Source organism: Lissotriton helveticus, chromosome 1_1 (genome assembly GCF_964261635.1).
Source record: "Lissotriton helveticus chromosome 1_1, aLisHel1.1, whole genome shotgun sequence".
NCBI lineage: Eukaryota > Metazoa > Chordata > Amphibia > Caudata > Salamandridae > Lissotriton > Lissotriton helveticus.
Window position 1 is genome coordinate 1,688,896,930 of NC_136057.1, and position 14,772 is coordinate 1,688,911,701.

Here is a 14,772-nt window from a genome sequence, read left to right on the forward strand (position 1 = left end):
AGTTGGGTCGGAGCATTCTGTCTCTTGGAAACTTGGGAAGGCATGGAGACTGACCAGGTGCAGGCTCAACCATGGAGCCAAGCCTCGAATGCAGATGGTACCTTATCTCGTCAGATGACCTCGACAGACAGGGCAAAGTTGAAGACCTCTTCAACTTACTGCCCTTCTTCCATTTGGGGGAAGTACCCAAATGCCCAGACAACAAGCACTTGGAGTGGCTCCGCAACAGATTTCGGGACCTTCCTCTTGTCAGGGATCAAGACCGTTGCACAGCAAGGAGCTTGAGGGACCACGCCCTCAAGACTGTGGAGTGGATAACTTGTCAATCGACGTAGGTCTTGGCGTCATGGTTGCACTTGAGGTACCAATGGCATACGAGATGTAGATCTGTTACCAACACTAGCCAGTGACAGGCTCTACAGGGCTTGAAACCAGCCTTCCTTATGAACATCCCCGTCACACCAGTAGACAAAGTATCAAAAATCGTTAAAAAAAAAGGTAAAAAATGTTTGTTTTTTAAAAGGTAAAAAAGTAACTGGGAGTAGCTTGTCTCTGGATCTGCGTTGACTGGTGTGAAAAGAAAAGAACTGAAGTCAGTACGCTGGGGTGGCGCTGTTGGTACGATGGATAAAGTTTGTGTCAGTGCGGACAGAGATTCGGACCAAATCTGGGACGGCCACTTTGACGGCTCAAGCTTATTTTTTTAGGACCAGATCTACGAGGAGCTGAGGTGTCAGGAGGCATTGGGGTCAGAGGGCGTGCCACCAAGTCGAAAGAAACAGTCACCCTCCGGTGGGGAGACTTAAGAGGATGCATAAGGCATCACAGGTAGATCCGCCATAGCATGCAGGGGTCAGCTAGAAGATATGGAAAAGCTGCCCATATTTCTGGCAGCATTCAGATCTGCTCGGAGGAAGAGTTCAGCATCGGAAAACAACATTATCACTCTGAACAGCCCCTGGAGTGCAACAGTTTATTCAAGGTAGATGAGCACTCCTTTGTATGGAGCTTTTTGTGGGAATATCTTTTCCATACAAATGACTTACTAGTGGGTGAAGTAGGTCACATAGGAGACTCCCTGCGGGCCTTAGTCAGAAAACATTTCACCTCCTGCTCCCTGATAGCCTTCAGAAGCCTGGAGGAAAAATAACTGCAGGCTGCGAAGTTGTGCTCCAATCTGAGATATCACATGCAGTTGCCATGTGGATCCAAAAGGCAGCAGAAAGTTTTGGAGGAGTCATTTGACTCTGTTGCTATTAAAATGCTGAGGAATGTTATCAGTAAGACACAGAGTAAGCTCCAGACACACTTGGATTAAGAGCAGAATAACGGAGGAAATTCAGTATCATGTGTGGAGGTGTGGCTGGAGCAGGATGGCACCATCTGGAGAGTCCTTGCTGACAAAAATGTATCTCAACAGTCTAAAGACTGGAGAAATAAATCATAGAGTGAAGAATCACAGAAAGACTTTGTTAGACTTGGCATCTTTTGGTGTCTTGCCCCTGTCTTTTTGCTTTCTGACCTACAGGTTTTGACTCTGGTTCTGCTGGTTTAGTGTCTCAGCACACCTTCTCTCTCACTGCTGTTCAGTGTTAAAGTGCAAGTGCTCCTATTGTAAATTGTTATTATGGATTGGTGTTTCCATGATTGGCATATTTGATTTACTGATAAGCCCCTAGTAAAATGCACCGACTGTGCTAGGGCCAGTAAATCAAATGCTACTAGTGGGCCTGCAGCACTGATTGTGCACCCACATGAGTATCCCTGAAAAGGTATCTCAGACCTGCCACTGCAGGGTCTGCACGCAGTTTGTAACTGCCATTTCGACCTTGTAAGTGCACCCACTAGCCAGGCCCTAACCTTTCCTTACACATAGGTCACTCCTAAGGTAGGCCCAAGATACCCCTGTAGGCAGGGTGCTGTGTGTGTTAAAGGTAGGACATGTACTGGTGTATGCGACATGTCCTGGTGGTGAATTACAGTGTATTTTGTTTTTCACCACTGCAAGGCGATCTGTCCCATAGGAAAGAATGGGAGTTTTACTTATAACATCTTATAAGCATAACCTTCCATTGGGACAAGATAGGGAAATGGAGTTTAGTATGCCTGGACTTAGAATCTAAAAATGTATCTTTTAGTAAAATTGATTTTTATGTTTGGTGTTTGAAAATACCACTTTTAGAAAATAGGTATTTTCTTGCTTACCCATCCTGTGTGCTAGGTTTGTGGATTGACTGTCTGGTCTTGTGGTGACAAGGGCTGAGGATTTGAATTCTCTTCAGACAGCCTGCCTTTCCTGGTTGAGTCAGGGCTGAGCTGAATAGACCTGGGCTGCATTTAGAGTAGTGGGAGGAGATTTCCTTGCACCTGAATGGGCCTGGTCTGCCTGAACAATGCTGCCTCCACTTCCTGCCGGGAAGCTGGGCCAGAGAGGACAGCACTGGTTTGGACTAAGCACAGGCACTCTTTGCCTGAGAGAACAAAGGGATATTGAGTATATATATAGGGGCCCAGACCCCAGAACTTTAGAACTTGCTGGAATCAAGGAACCTGACAAGAAGTAGTGCTGGAAGAGTTGCCAGGAGAAGTATTGCCCCTTTGCTGTGTTGTTGCTTTGTTGAGTTGGCCTGCAGTTGCTGCTTCTGCCTTGGGCAGTGAAAGGACTGGACTGAACTTTCTTTTACTTGTGCTGAGTATCTCCAAAGGCTTTAAGTAGAGCTTGCCTCCGGTTCTGAAGTCTCAGGGTCTACAAGACTTCACCAACCTCTGGGTACCACTTCTGGAACCACTGTTTCAGGTGCCACAGAGAAGGGAAATGCAACAGACTCGGTCACTGGCTCTGTGTCCTGACGGCACCGCAGAAGGCACCGTCCGCATCTTGCACCGCAACCCTGATCTCACAGACGACGATGCCATCAAGCCTCTGCTTGCACCGTGACCTGTGGACACAGCACTCCACAACGCCTCGCTTCACTTCACTATCCTGGTCTCACTGACGCCGTCGCTGCTGCTTACTTCGACACCCGTGACCGCATCGTGGCTGGAGGCACCGCCTCGTCACACACAGCAGTCTGGGCCAACTGACGCCATCTCCCGCTAACTGGCTCTGTTGCTTGCACTGCAATCGGCCAGCACCGTAAGCCTTGGTCTCATCGATGCCGTCTGGACGATCATCACCGAGCTGCTGCATGCACCGCATCGAGAGGGTACCGCACTCTGCACCGCTACCATTTTGTAACGCAACCGCGACGGTTGCCACAACCGGGTCGCAACAATGTGCCAGCCGCAACGAGAAAGGTACTGTTCACACTTTCGCTGGGCCATACAGACGTGGTCGGCTGGAACTGTTAGACTCTGTTGTTTTTAGCAACGATTTAGTCCCGGACGGCGCTACCGACATGTACGAACTGTGTTCGAGATATTTCTGAAATTTTATGGATATCTTGCAAAGTATATATTAGTAAGTACGGTATGTTGGATTCTTATCATTTTGGTCTTGTTTTGGATATATACAAATATTGGATATTTTTCTAAACTGGTGTAGTGTCCTTTTGTAGTGTTTTCACTGCATTACTGTTGGTTATGTGCAAATGCTTTACACACTGCCTCTGAGACAAGCCTGACAGCTCATGCCAAGCTACCAAGTGGGTGAGAGCAGGGGTTATTTTAGGAGTGTAACTCCCTTACCCTGACTAGGAAAAAGGGTCCCTACTTGGACAAAGGTACCTACCTCTGCCAACTAGAGAGACACCATTTCTAACATTGGTGGCAGCTGTGGGATAGGATTTGTGTTTGCACTTGATTTACAGTGATCGGTGTGCACTACTACCATATCACAGACCATTACGTGCCACATACTGGTTCTTTTTGGCCTATTTTTGATCTTGCCAGTTTGAACTTGCTACTTCATCATGCCTCAATCAAGATCATCATCTGTTGCATCCTTGGAAGTTGCCTTTGAGGAGGATAGGTTGAAATCCTACAACCTGAAACAGTTGAATACTATTTGCAAAAACCTAAGGGTCCAAGTCACAGGCCTCACCAGGAAGGAGGAGCTATAAAAGGCGCTGAGGGCCTGGATAGCAGCCAGACATGCCAGTGGGCAGCCTGGAGTTCTCAGTTGAGAGGCACATCCTAGGATGGATGTGCTTTTGGGAGGGGGGGCGCCTCCAGGCCAGGCAGCAGTGGCTTGTCCCCATAAGAGCTGGAGGACAGGCGGGAAGCAAGAAAGTTTGAATTGGAAAAACTACGGATGCAGAATGAAAAGGAAGACAAAAGAATAGCTATGGAGGAAAGGAAGATGCTCTTAGATCATAAACGTAGTCTTAAGAAGGTGGAGCTAAGGAGTAGGGCCGGCTCAGATGGTGGCAGCAATTCATCAGTGCAGGCAGATAGGATTGTGCATATCCCCAAGAATGTAGGCAAATAATTCAAGAAGGGGGATGACATACAAAGGTGGTTTCAGGGTTATGAGGCATCTATCCACATGAATGGGGTCCCTGAGAAGAGTTGGGGGGGCTGGATTGTGGCCTCTTTTCCCAGAAGAAGCAAGGGATACTTTAGTGGTTTTGGGTAAGGGGTGTAACGTCACCTATGCTGACATGGAGGCCCTTCTCACCAGGTATTGTCTCACTCCTGAAAAGTACAGGGATCAGTTTAGGTCCAGTAAGAAAACTGATGCAAACACTTGGTTGGAATGTGTGGATTCGTTTTGCAGGTCACTGGATGGCTGGGTGAAGGGCAGTAATGCGACATATTTTCAGGGGCTCTACAATTTTGTTGCATGGGAGCACTTGTCTAGTCTATGTTTTGCAGAGCTGCGCCAGCACGTGGTTGATAGTAAGCTGATTGACCCCAGGAAGCTTGCTATGGAGGCGGACCGCTGGGTGAGTACCAGGGTCCACAAGAAAGCGTTTGGAGGAGACTCAGCCAAAGATGGGCAGGGTCTAGAGCAGAAGAGCGGGGGAGGACAAGGGTAAAGCACATGAGTTCTCTAAAGGGCCCCAACCTAATACCCAGGGTAATGGTTCCCATCCCCCAGGAGACAAAAAAGCAATGGTCTCTTCGGGAAAGCGCGCAGAGACTGGCCCCCGCAAGTGCAATGCCTGTGAGCAGGTGGGTCACTTGAAGGGGGACCCAAGTATCCCAAAAGGGCACAGCCACCCACCGGTGGGCAGACCAAGGTGTTGGCTAGTGTAGCACTTGAGGAGGAGGGGTGACCACAGGAGGGTGGGGATCACACAGAAATGACCATTGTCTCACTAGCGGACTGTGAGATGGTCTCAGGAAACCAGGTGCCTGCTAACACTAAAATATACAGCGCCTGGTTGACCAGCAATTGGAAAAGGGTAGAGGCTCTCAGAGATACTGGAGCCAGTGTGACCTCAGTCCGGGGTCACCTGGTCTCTGAGGAGCAAGTAGTCCCCGGGCATTCACCAAATAGTTGCTGTGGACAACTCAGAGCGCTAGTGTATGGTGACGAAGGTTCCCTTTGAGGCGGGGGGGGGGTCTCAGGTCCCTTGAGGTTGGTTGTGAGCCCTACCATGCCTGTAGATGGTCTTTTAGGTATCGATCTGGAGCAGTCCTTGTGGAAGGATGTTGAGCTCAGGTCTCACTTGGAGATGCTTGGGTTGCCAGAGTGGGCATGCGTGACCACTCGGTCAATGGAGGAAGGAACGGGTGATCAGAAGGACCTGGTGCCTGGAACAGTGGCCCAGGTTCCTGCCAAGAGAAAGGGCAGGGGGTGCGGGGAAACCTGCTCCTGAGGGTCCCACGGTCCGGAAGGAGGCTGATTTTGGGGGGACGGACCAGATCCTACAGGGGAGCAGGTAGCTGAACTTGAGTATTATCTGAACTGACCCATTGGCAGCAAGAAGGTGGCCCCACCAGGGAGGAATTCTGTAGGGAGCAGAAAGAATGCCCTTCTCTAGAAGGTTTGTGGCAGCAGGCAGCTGGTGATCAGTCTAGATCATATTAGATCTACTGGGAGAATGATTTCCTGTACAGAGAGCCTAAGGTCGTGGAGCCTGGTTCAGCCCGTGTGCTATTGGTACCCCACACTTCAGGACCCTCCTACTGGATCTGGGCTCATGACGTGCCTTTGGCAGGACATTTGGCGCCAGACAAGACTTTTGACAGGCTTGTCACCCAATTTGTTCGGCCCCAAATGCAAAGGCAGTCAGATGGGCATTACAGGTCTTGCCAAACTTGCCAGGTGTAAGAGTGGGAGGAAGTGTAATGCTCCTCTCCAACCTTTTCCAGTTGTTGGAACCCTTTTGAAAGGGTTGGGATGGACACTGGATCCCAAGACAGCCATGGGCAACAGGTACATTCTGGTCGTGGTGGACCATGCCACCCGGTTCTCGAAGGCACAATGTAACGGTTTAGTGGAGAGATTCAACCAAACCTTGAAGGGCATGATCAAGGGTCTAACAGAACCCATGAGGCATAATCGGGACGTCCTCTTGCCATGCCAACTCTTTGCATACAGTGAGGTACACCAGAAGTCTCTAGGGTTCAGAGCCTTTGAGTTTCTGTTGGTCACCCTGTGAGAGGACCTCTTAGTTTGGTCAAGGAAGGCTGGGAGGCAGTTCCCAGGAAACCTCCCAAGGATGCATTTAGCTACATGCTGGCCTTCAGGAACCAAACTGCCCGCTTCATGAAACTCGCTCAGGCGAAACTGTAAGCAAGCCAGGAGGAGACAAAACGCTAGTATGACCAGAATGCCGCTTTGGTAGAGTTTCAGCCTGCCCAGAAAGTGTGGGTCACGGCCCCAGTGAAACCTTGTGCCTTGAAGGGCAAGTGGACTGGGCCTTTTGAGGTGGTGGAGCGCAAAAGTGATGTCACCTACCTGGTAAATTTGCAGACTTCCAGAATCCCTTTGAGGGTTCTCCATGTGAACCATCTGAAGCCTCACTTTGAGAGGTCCGAAGTGAGCATGAAATTGGCGACAGATGATGGGGTGGAAGAGGAGGTGAACCTCTCCTTGACCTCCTGTCCACCAAGGAGTACAATGGGTCAGTGGAAGGTGTGATCCTCTCCCCTACACTGACCCCAGAGCAGCAGGATGACTGTCGCAAGTTGTTGGGACAGTTTGCCACACTGTTCTCTCTGACCCAAGGTGTTACTCACTGGTGTACCCAAAAGGGGGACACTGGTGACATCCCTCCTGCAAAACACATGATTTACAGGTTGACTGACCTGGTCCAGGCCAGCATCAAAGAGATCTCTAGGATGTTGGCATTAGGGGTGATAGAGCCCTCCAACAGTCCTTGGGCCAGCCCAGCGGTCTTGCCCCCCCCCCCCCAAGGCTGCTGCACCCGGTGCCACTCCAGAACTGCAGTTTTGTGTGGACTACCGTGGGCTCAATGCAGCCACCAGGCCTGACGCACACCCCATAGCTATAGCTGATGAGATCACTGATTTGTTGGGAGGTGCCAAGTTCCTCAGCACGCTTGATTTGACGTCTGGGTACTGGCAGATTGCCTTAACTGATGGGGCCAAGGGAAGGTCAGCATTTTCAACCCCAGAGGGGCATTACCAATCCGGGTGATGCCCTTTGGGAAGAAGAATGCCCCTGTCACCTTTCAGAGAATGGGCAATCCAGTGTTGGCCAAACTAGAGGGTTTCAGTGCCACCTACCTGAATGACATTGCTGTGTTCGGTTCCAGATGGGAAGAACACTTGCAGGACCTCTGGGAAAGGTTGAAGTCTCTGCGAAAAGCAGGCCTCGCGGTCAAGGCCAGTAAGTGCCATATCAGGCAGGGCTCTGTGGTGTACTTGGGACACCAGGTAGGAAGCGGCCATGTAGCAACCCTACATCCCAAGATTGACACCATTCTGGCTTGGGAGGCCCCCTAAGACCCAGACAGAGATGAGCGCCTTCTTAAGTCTCACCGGTTACTACAGGTGATTTGTTAAGGGCTATGGCACCATTGTTGCCCCTTAAAAGAGCTGACTTCCAGGAAGCAGCCCAAGAAGGTAATCTGGACTGAAACCTGCCAGAAAGCTTTTGATGCCCTGAAGGCAGCCATGTGCATGGCACCCGTGCTGAAGGCGCCAGACATCTCCAAGGAATTCGTAGTGCAGACTGATGATTTAGAGCATGGTGTGGGAGCGGTACTCTCAACTTAATGAAGAGGGCCTAGACCAGCCTGTAGTCTTCCTTAGCAGGAGACTACTCCCTAGGGAACAGAGGTGGAGTGCCACAGAAGGAGAAGCTTTTGCTGTTGTCTGGGCACTGAAGAAGCTAAGGCCCTACCAGCTTGGGACTCACTTCCGAGTTCAGACAGACCACAGGCCCCTCAGATGGTTGATGCAAATGAGGGGTGAGAACCCAAAACTGCTGAGGTGGTCCATCTCTCTACAAGGAATGGAAATTACGATGGAACACCGCCCTGGCACAGAACACGTCAACACTGATGGTCTGTCTAGGTTCTTCCGCCTTAGTGAAAAGAACTCCCAGGAGGTTGGGTAGTTCTCCCTACTTTCAGCTGGAGGGGATATGTGTTAGACTTCGCATCATTTGGCAGGTTTCCCCTGTCTTTTTGCTTTCTGACCTCCCGGTTCTGACTCTGTTCCTGCTGGTTTAGTGTCTCTTCGCACTTTCTTACTGCTGTTCAGTGTTAAAGAGCACCTGTTGTAAATTGTTATTATGGATTAGTGTTTCCATGATTGGCATATTTGGTTTACTGGTAAGCCCCTAGTAAAGTGCACCGAGTGTGCCAATGCCAGTAAATCAAATGCTATTAGTGGGCCAGCTGTTTCAAAGTACAAGGGAAACCCAGTTAAGCAATTGGTCAGGGACCATGGGTACATATAGTATTTCAGAAACAGTGGCCCGTAGACAGTTAAGAATAGGCGTGAGAACTAAATATAGATCAAGTGATTTCTATATTCTCTGTCCAGCCGGACAGGATGTAATATATCATATACTTATGTAGTCAGTTTAGCAATACAGTATCAGGTGGGTGTCAGGCAAGGGCAAACAGTCTGCATACAATCAAATTTTCACCAGCTAATAAATTGAAAATACACTATTGTGACATCTCCATATGATATAGTCTGAAACATAGTGTATGTGGTGTCGACGACGTTTCGATCCCTGTGTTTAAATTGAAGGGATCATCTTCAGGACATTATTATTCATGCCTGTGTTACATTTCTTTAACAACCAAAGATAGAAAAATCGAGGCAATGGTTAATTTCCATAAACAACCGAGGGATGTGAATGAAGAATAAATTGCAGTAGAATTAGCTGCTGCGAGTTGCTTAACGGCAGCTAAAATGGAGAGCCGTGTGATGCATGTAGCCATGTCCTAAATTGGGGTCCAAGCCTGCAGTCTAGCAAATGCTCCGATTGACTGTGTGGGCCTGCAGCACTGTTTGAGCCACCCACGAGTAGCCCTGAAAATGTATCTCAGACCCACCACTGCAGGTTCTGGGCACCGTTTTTAACTGCTTTGTCGACCTGGCAAGCGCACCCACTTGCCAGGCCCTAACCTTCCCTTTTCCCACATATAAGTCACCCCTAAGGTAGGCCCAGGGTACCCCTGTGGGCAGGGTGCTGTTTATGATAAAGGTAGGACATGTACTGGTGTGTGTGACATGTCCTGGTGGTAAATTACAGTGTATTTCGTTTTTTACCACTGCAAGGCTATCTGTCCCATAGGAAAGAATCAGAGTTTTACGTATAACATCTTAGAAGCATAACATCCTATTGGGACAAGATAGGGAAATAAGTTTAGTATGTCTGGGATCAGAATGTAGAAATGCATCTTTTAGTAAAGATGATCTTTATGTTCTGTGTTTGAAAATCCCACTTTTAGAAAGTAGGTATTTTCTTGCTTAGCCATCCTGTGTGCCTCTGCTGGGTTTGTGGTTTGAATGTCTGACTTTGGAGTGACAGGGGCTGAGGATGTGCATTCTCTTCAGACAGCCACTGAGGTGGGGGGGTCGAGGCGTGACCTGCCTTTCCTGGATGAGTTAGGGCTGGGCTGAATAGACCTAGGCTGCATTTAGAGTAGTGGGAGATTTCCTTGCACCTCAATGGGCCTGGTCTGCCTTGAACAATGCTGTCTCCACCTCCTGCCAGTAAGCTGGGCCAGAGAGGACAGAACTGGTTTGGACTCTCTGCCTGAGAGAACAAAGTGATTTTGAACATAAATATTGGTGCCCAGACCCCAGACCATTAGAACTCACTGGAATCAAGAAACCTGCCAAAAAGAAGAGCTGGAAGAGCTACTAGGAGGAATACTGCCTCTTTGCTGTGTTGTTTCTTGTTGGGTTGGCCTGCAGTTGCTGCTTCTGCCTTGGGCAGTGAAAGGACTAGACTGAACTTTTTTTACTTGTGCTGAGTATCTCCAAGGGCTTGAAGTACATCTTGCCTCCTATTCTGAAGTCTCATGGACTGCAAAGACTTCACCAACCTCTGGGTGCCACTTCTGGAACCGCTGTTTCAGTTGCCACGGAGAATGGAAATGCAACCGACTCCGTCGCAGGCTCTATGTCCTGACGGCACCCCAGAAGGCAAAATCCGCATCTCGCACTAAAACCCAGGTCTCACTGACGACAACTGACGCCGCCACCGAGCCGCTGCTTGCGCCGTGACCTGTGGACACCGCACCGCCTCGCTTCACTTCACCATCCTGGACACCCTCGCTGCTGCGGACTTAAGACACCTGTGACCGCATCGTGGTACCTCTTGTGCGTTTCAGGATGCACCGCCTCGTCCCACACTACAGTCAGAGCCGACCGATGCCAGCTCCGGCTAACCAGCTCTGTCGCTTGCACCGCAACTTGGCCGGAGCGCATAGAGTACCACCTCACCATGCACCGTAAGCCTTGGTCTCACCGATGCTGTCCGGATGATTGTCATAGAGCCGCTGCCTTCACCGTATCAAGAGGGCACTGCACCCTGCACCGCTTCCATTTTGCAACGCAACCGCGATGGTTGCCATGACAGGCTCGCAGCAACATGCCAGCCGCAACGAGAAAGGTACTGTTACCGAGTCAGCCCAAGCATTCGCTGGCCCGTACCGACGCAGTTGGCAAAACTGTTACTCGGTTGTTTTCAGCATCGAGGTAGCCTAAGATGGAGCTACCGACTCGTACGAACTGTGTTTTGGAGGTATTTCTGCAATTTTGAGCATATCTGCAAAGTATTTATTTTTAAGTACTGTATGTTGGATTCTTATAGTTTTGGACTTGTAAAAATATTGGATATTTTTCTAAACTGGTGTGGTGTCCTTTTGTAGTGTTTTCACTGTATTACTGTTGGTTATGTGCAAATGCTTTACACGCTGCCTCTGAGATAAGCCTGACTGCTCGTGCCAAGCTACCAAGGGGTGAGAAGCAGGGGTTATTTTAGGAGTGTAACTCCCTTACCCCGACTAGGAAGAAGGATCCCTACGTGGACAAAGGTATCTTTGGCGGTCTGCCAACGAGAGACCCCCAATTCTAACAGATGTATTCATCGGAGGGGCAGGGGGGAATTTTTCCCACTATTGGGTGTGTGTATGGACGCACTGTATAAGCTCTGACTGACATCAGGTAGATCCTCAGGTGGGGCAGAAACAACACAACCCAGTGATGCAGGGGTCAAACGTTCGTGTGGCTCAGCAAACTCACACCCAGGACCCCATCAGATAGGAGATGAAGTATAAGAAAAAAAATCTAGGCAGTAGTCAGGCTCAATCTACACACCCAGTTTGTGGAACGAGTTTCTCTATAGCGCATGCACACAGAAATGAAACCTTTCAAAGCTTCTGGATTCAATTCTCTGCCTGCAAATACTTCAAGATGAGTCTGCAGGAGCTGTATTAATTAGAAATAGCACTGACACAAAAATCACCTCTCACTTGGAATGTTTCCGTAAAAGGGGCTATCGACTTTACACACAGACCTGAATTAGCCAAAATTACCAGATGTCAAGACAACGCAACTGCAATACTCCAGTATTTGGATTTTTTGTTAGATTGGTGATTCAACACAAGCAAGTAGAGATTTAAGGTAGCAGGGCAAAATTGAAAACAGCATATTTTAGATTATACAATTTAGTGACTATCTCCAGAGTGGGTTGTAATGCCTCTCTAACTCAAGAATGCCCAAAAAATCCAGCACACCGAGTAGGAGGAAACCAATATAGACTTGCTCTTGGCACTTATTTCAACTTTGTCAATGGCAATGCAGCAACAGCTTTCCAGCAGATGGAGTCATAATTCATGCTCATGTTTTACAAATTGCATCTGTGTGAGCCTGTTCGACTTTCTCTGGATGCATTTGCAGCAATACCTGAACACAATGACGTGTGCAAACTAAAAATAAGGGAATATGGCAAAGAAAGAAAAATGTGTAAGTATTTCTGAAATTCTATACATGTTACTGTGAATGAAAGTTAGACCTACAGGGCCATTATTTGTAGCCACCGATTGTGTTGCAAAGCACTCCTGATGTTAAAAGGCATACGTTTCATGGAGTCAATGTTATGTACCTATGACGGGAAAATATCTAAAAAAAGATTTGCATTTTTAGTCTGTTTCAAAATTCTTTGGCCAAGGCTCCAATAATACCGGTGGCCCTCACAGACTGCGACAGCACACTTCACCACAACATCACACCTCCATGCAGGATTGAGATTCCGATGGCTGAGTTGCTGAACTGCATTAAGTGATGACATGAATGTCTGCTCTTGTTAGCGTGCATACATAGCATGCTAGTTAGCACACAGCATCTCTAATACAAACTCAACAGGGCCTCCTAACATTGACAAACATTGCCCTTTGGTGATCTCTTGCAGCTGTCTGTTTGAATTACCCAATTTGTAACTTGCGTACTGTTTTCAGCATCTTACCCGTAGTTTCCTTAGTCCACCTTTGAAAATAGATAAAAAATTACAATCATCCACTAACTTGCGTTGGGATTTTTTTCCCACCAAGTGGTACTCAATTACTCAGAAACCTAGTGGAAGTAGCCCCTCTGATCGCATGCCCCCAGCAGACTTAACTCTTGGCACATACAGAAAAGTCCCTACTGCCTGAAACTGACAGACAATATTTTTTCTTCTTTTATATTTAAAAACAAAACAGATTAAATAAAATTTACAATGAACATACCCATATGTGCAATTAAATACTGCCCGTTACTCCTGCACAAATCTAAACCAAAAAATAAAATAAAAAAACCAATGAACGAGTGCGCAAGGGGGACGACAGCTTGAAGGAACAGTCTTCCACTCCAAAAAAAAAAAAAATCAATTGTTTTTCTTTTCTTAATTATGTCTATTTAAATATATCCAGAAAAAAGACCAAAAAATATATATATACATATATATGTATAAGAACGCTTTTCAGGCGCCAAGGCAGCAAATAAAATTTACAAAACAAAAAGGAGAGGGACAGGATAGGCGCTGGCGGGTGGAACGGTGGATTGGCAGGGGGGATGAGAAGGAAGGAGAAAGAACCAGACAAAGGAAGATGTGACGAATGGAAGAAATAGTCTGTCGAAGTCTTGTGTGCTTTTTCCATTTTTGTGGGTTTTTTGTGTTTTTTCCCCCTTTATCTCCTCCTTTTCCTCACCCAAACCCTCCCCCCTGCCACTTGGTTATTGGGAGCTGGCCCGCTCCAGAATCCTTAAGTCGTAGCTCTTTTTGGCCATTCGCAGCTTAAAACGGCTGACTGGGCTGTTGAGTCTGAGGGAGGCGCTCTGAGCCGCAGTGGTGCTGGGGAAGACCGCCACAATGGTGTATAAGGCTGCAAGGTCATTGATGTGCCGGCCATTTTCTGACGTGCCGTTGTCACCACCTGCGCCGGAGCGCCCCTGAGAGTCTTTGAGCCACTGGATTTTGGCACCGGCCATGGCGAGTTGGGTAAAGAGCTTGTCCGCCTCTGCACGGGTGATCCCCTCTGGCAGATCTGTCACTTCTAGGACCCGTCCCAAAACTGGAGGGAGAAAAGGAGAAAGGCCACAGTGAGTGAGATGGCAATTACCTGTATTTACACCGTACCAGGTCAATACACTAGGGTCACAAAAGGAGGCCAGGCTCCTATCAGGAAACAACATTTGGATTCACTACTGATGCTAAATTTTATCTTGGAGGGTGGTTTAATCAGGTAAGAATTGTACACTACTTTTCATGAGTACACGTGAAGCTGTTACATTACTTACACTCTACAATTCATAAGAACACACAGTAATCGTGGCCTTAAGCTGTGGACTCCTTATATGTGATAATCACTATTGATGCACTGATGTGTACTAGCATGTATTAACTGCTTGATTCCAAACCAGAATTAAATGGTTACTTACCAGTAGGAGTAGTTTTGCAGCTTGAAGAGTTTCTGGATTCACATGCTGTGAATTATTTCACCATTTATTGGTTGGGTCTGGAATCGTCCTGTTTTCTTTCTTTTGTTTTTGTGTAGGTGTAGTCTACCACCATTTAGTGGTATGTCCATCCCCTGTGTGACATCGGACTGCTCTCTGGTAGTTCCAGTGCATAGTCGCCATCTTTGGATTCTTTTTGTTGGGTTTTTTGTACTTCTTTTTCTTTCTCACCTGGTTGCTTGAAGTCCTATTTCTGGGGAAGCAGGTGGTCGCATGTCAATCCAGTAAACTCTTCAAGCTGCAAAACAACTCCTACTGGTAAGTAACCATTTTGTTTTGCAGCATGAATCCTTTTCCGGATTCACATACTGTGCATTAGATTATATAGCGGTATACCTTTCCTTGGGTTAGCTTAGCTGTCATAAAGCTAAGATGTTAGCAGACACGTGT

General features: G+C 47.9%; 1 protein-coding gene across 4 annotated transcripts in view; it reads right to left on the bottom strand.

Annotated features, from left to right (window-relative positions):
• Nucleotides 1-13,256: 13,256 nt before the first annotated feature.
• Nucleotides 13,257-14,772, bottom strand: part of R3HDM2 (R3H domain containing 2) — a 906,692-nt gene continuing 905,176 nt past the window's right edge. For all 4 annotated transcript variants that reach the window (XM_078688982.1, XM_078688980.1, XM_078688983.1 and 1 more), the window contains one exon: nt 13,257-13,937. In XM_078688982.1, the coding sequence (XP_078545108.1) occupies nt 13,600-13,937 (338 nt within the window). In that variant the 3' untranslated portion in view covers nt 13,257-13,599. The remainder of the gene's footprint in view (nt 13,938-14,772) is intronic.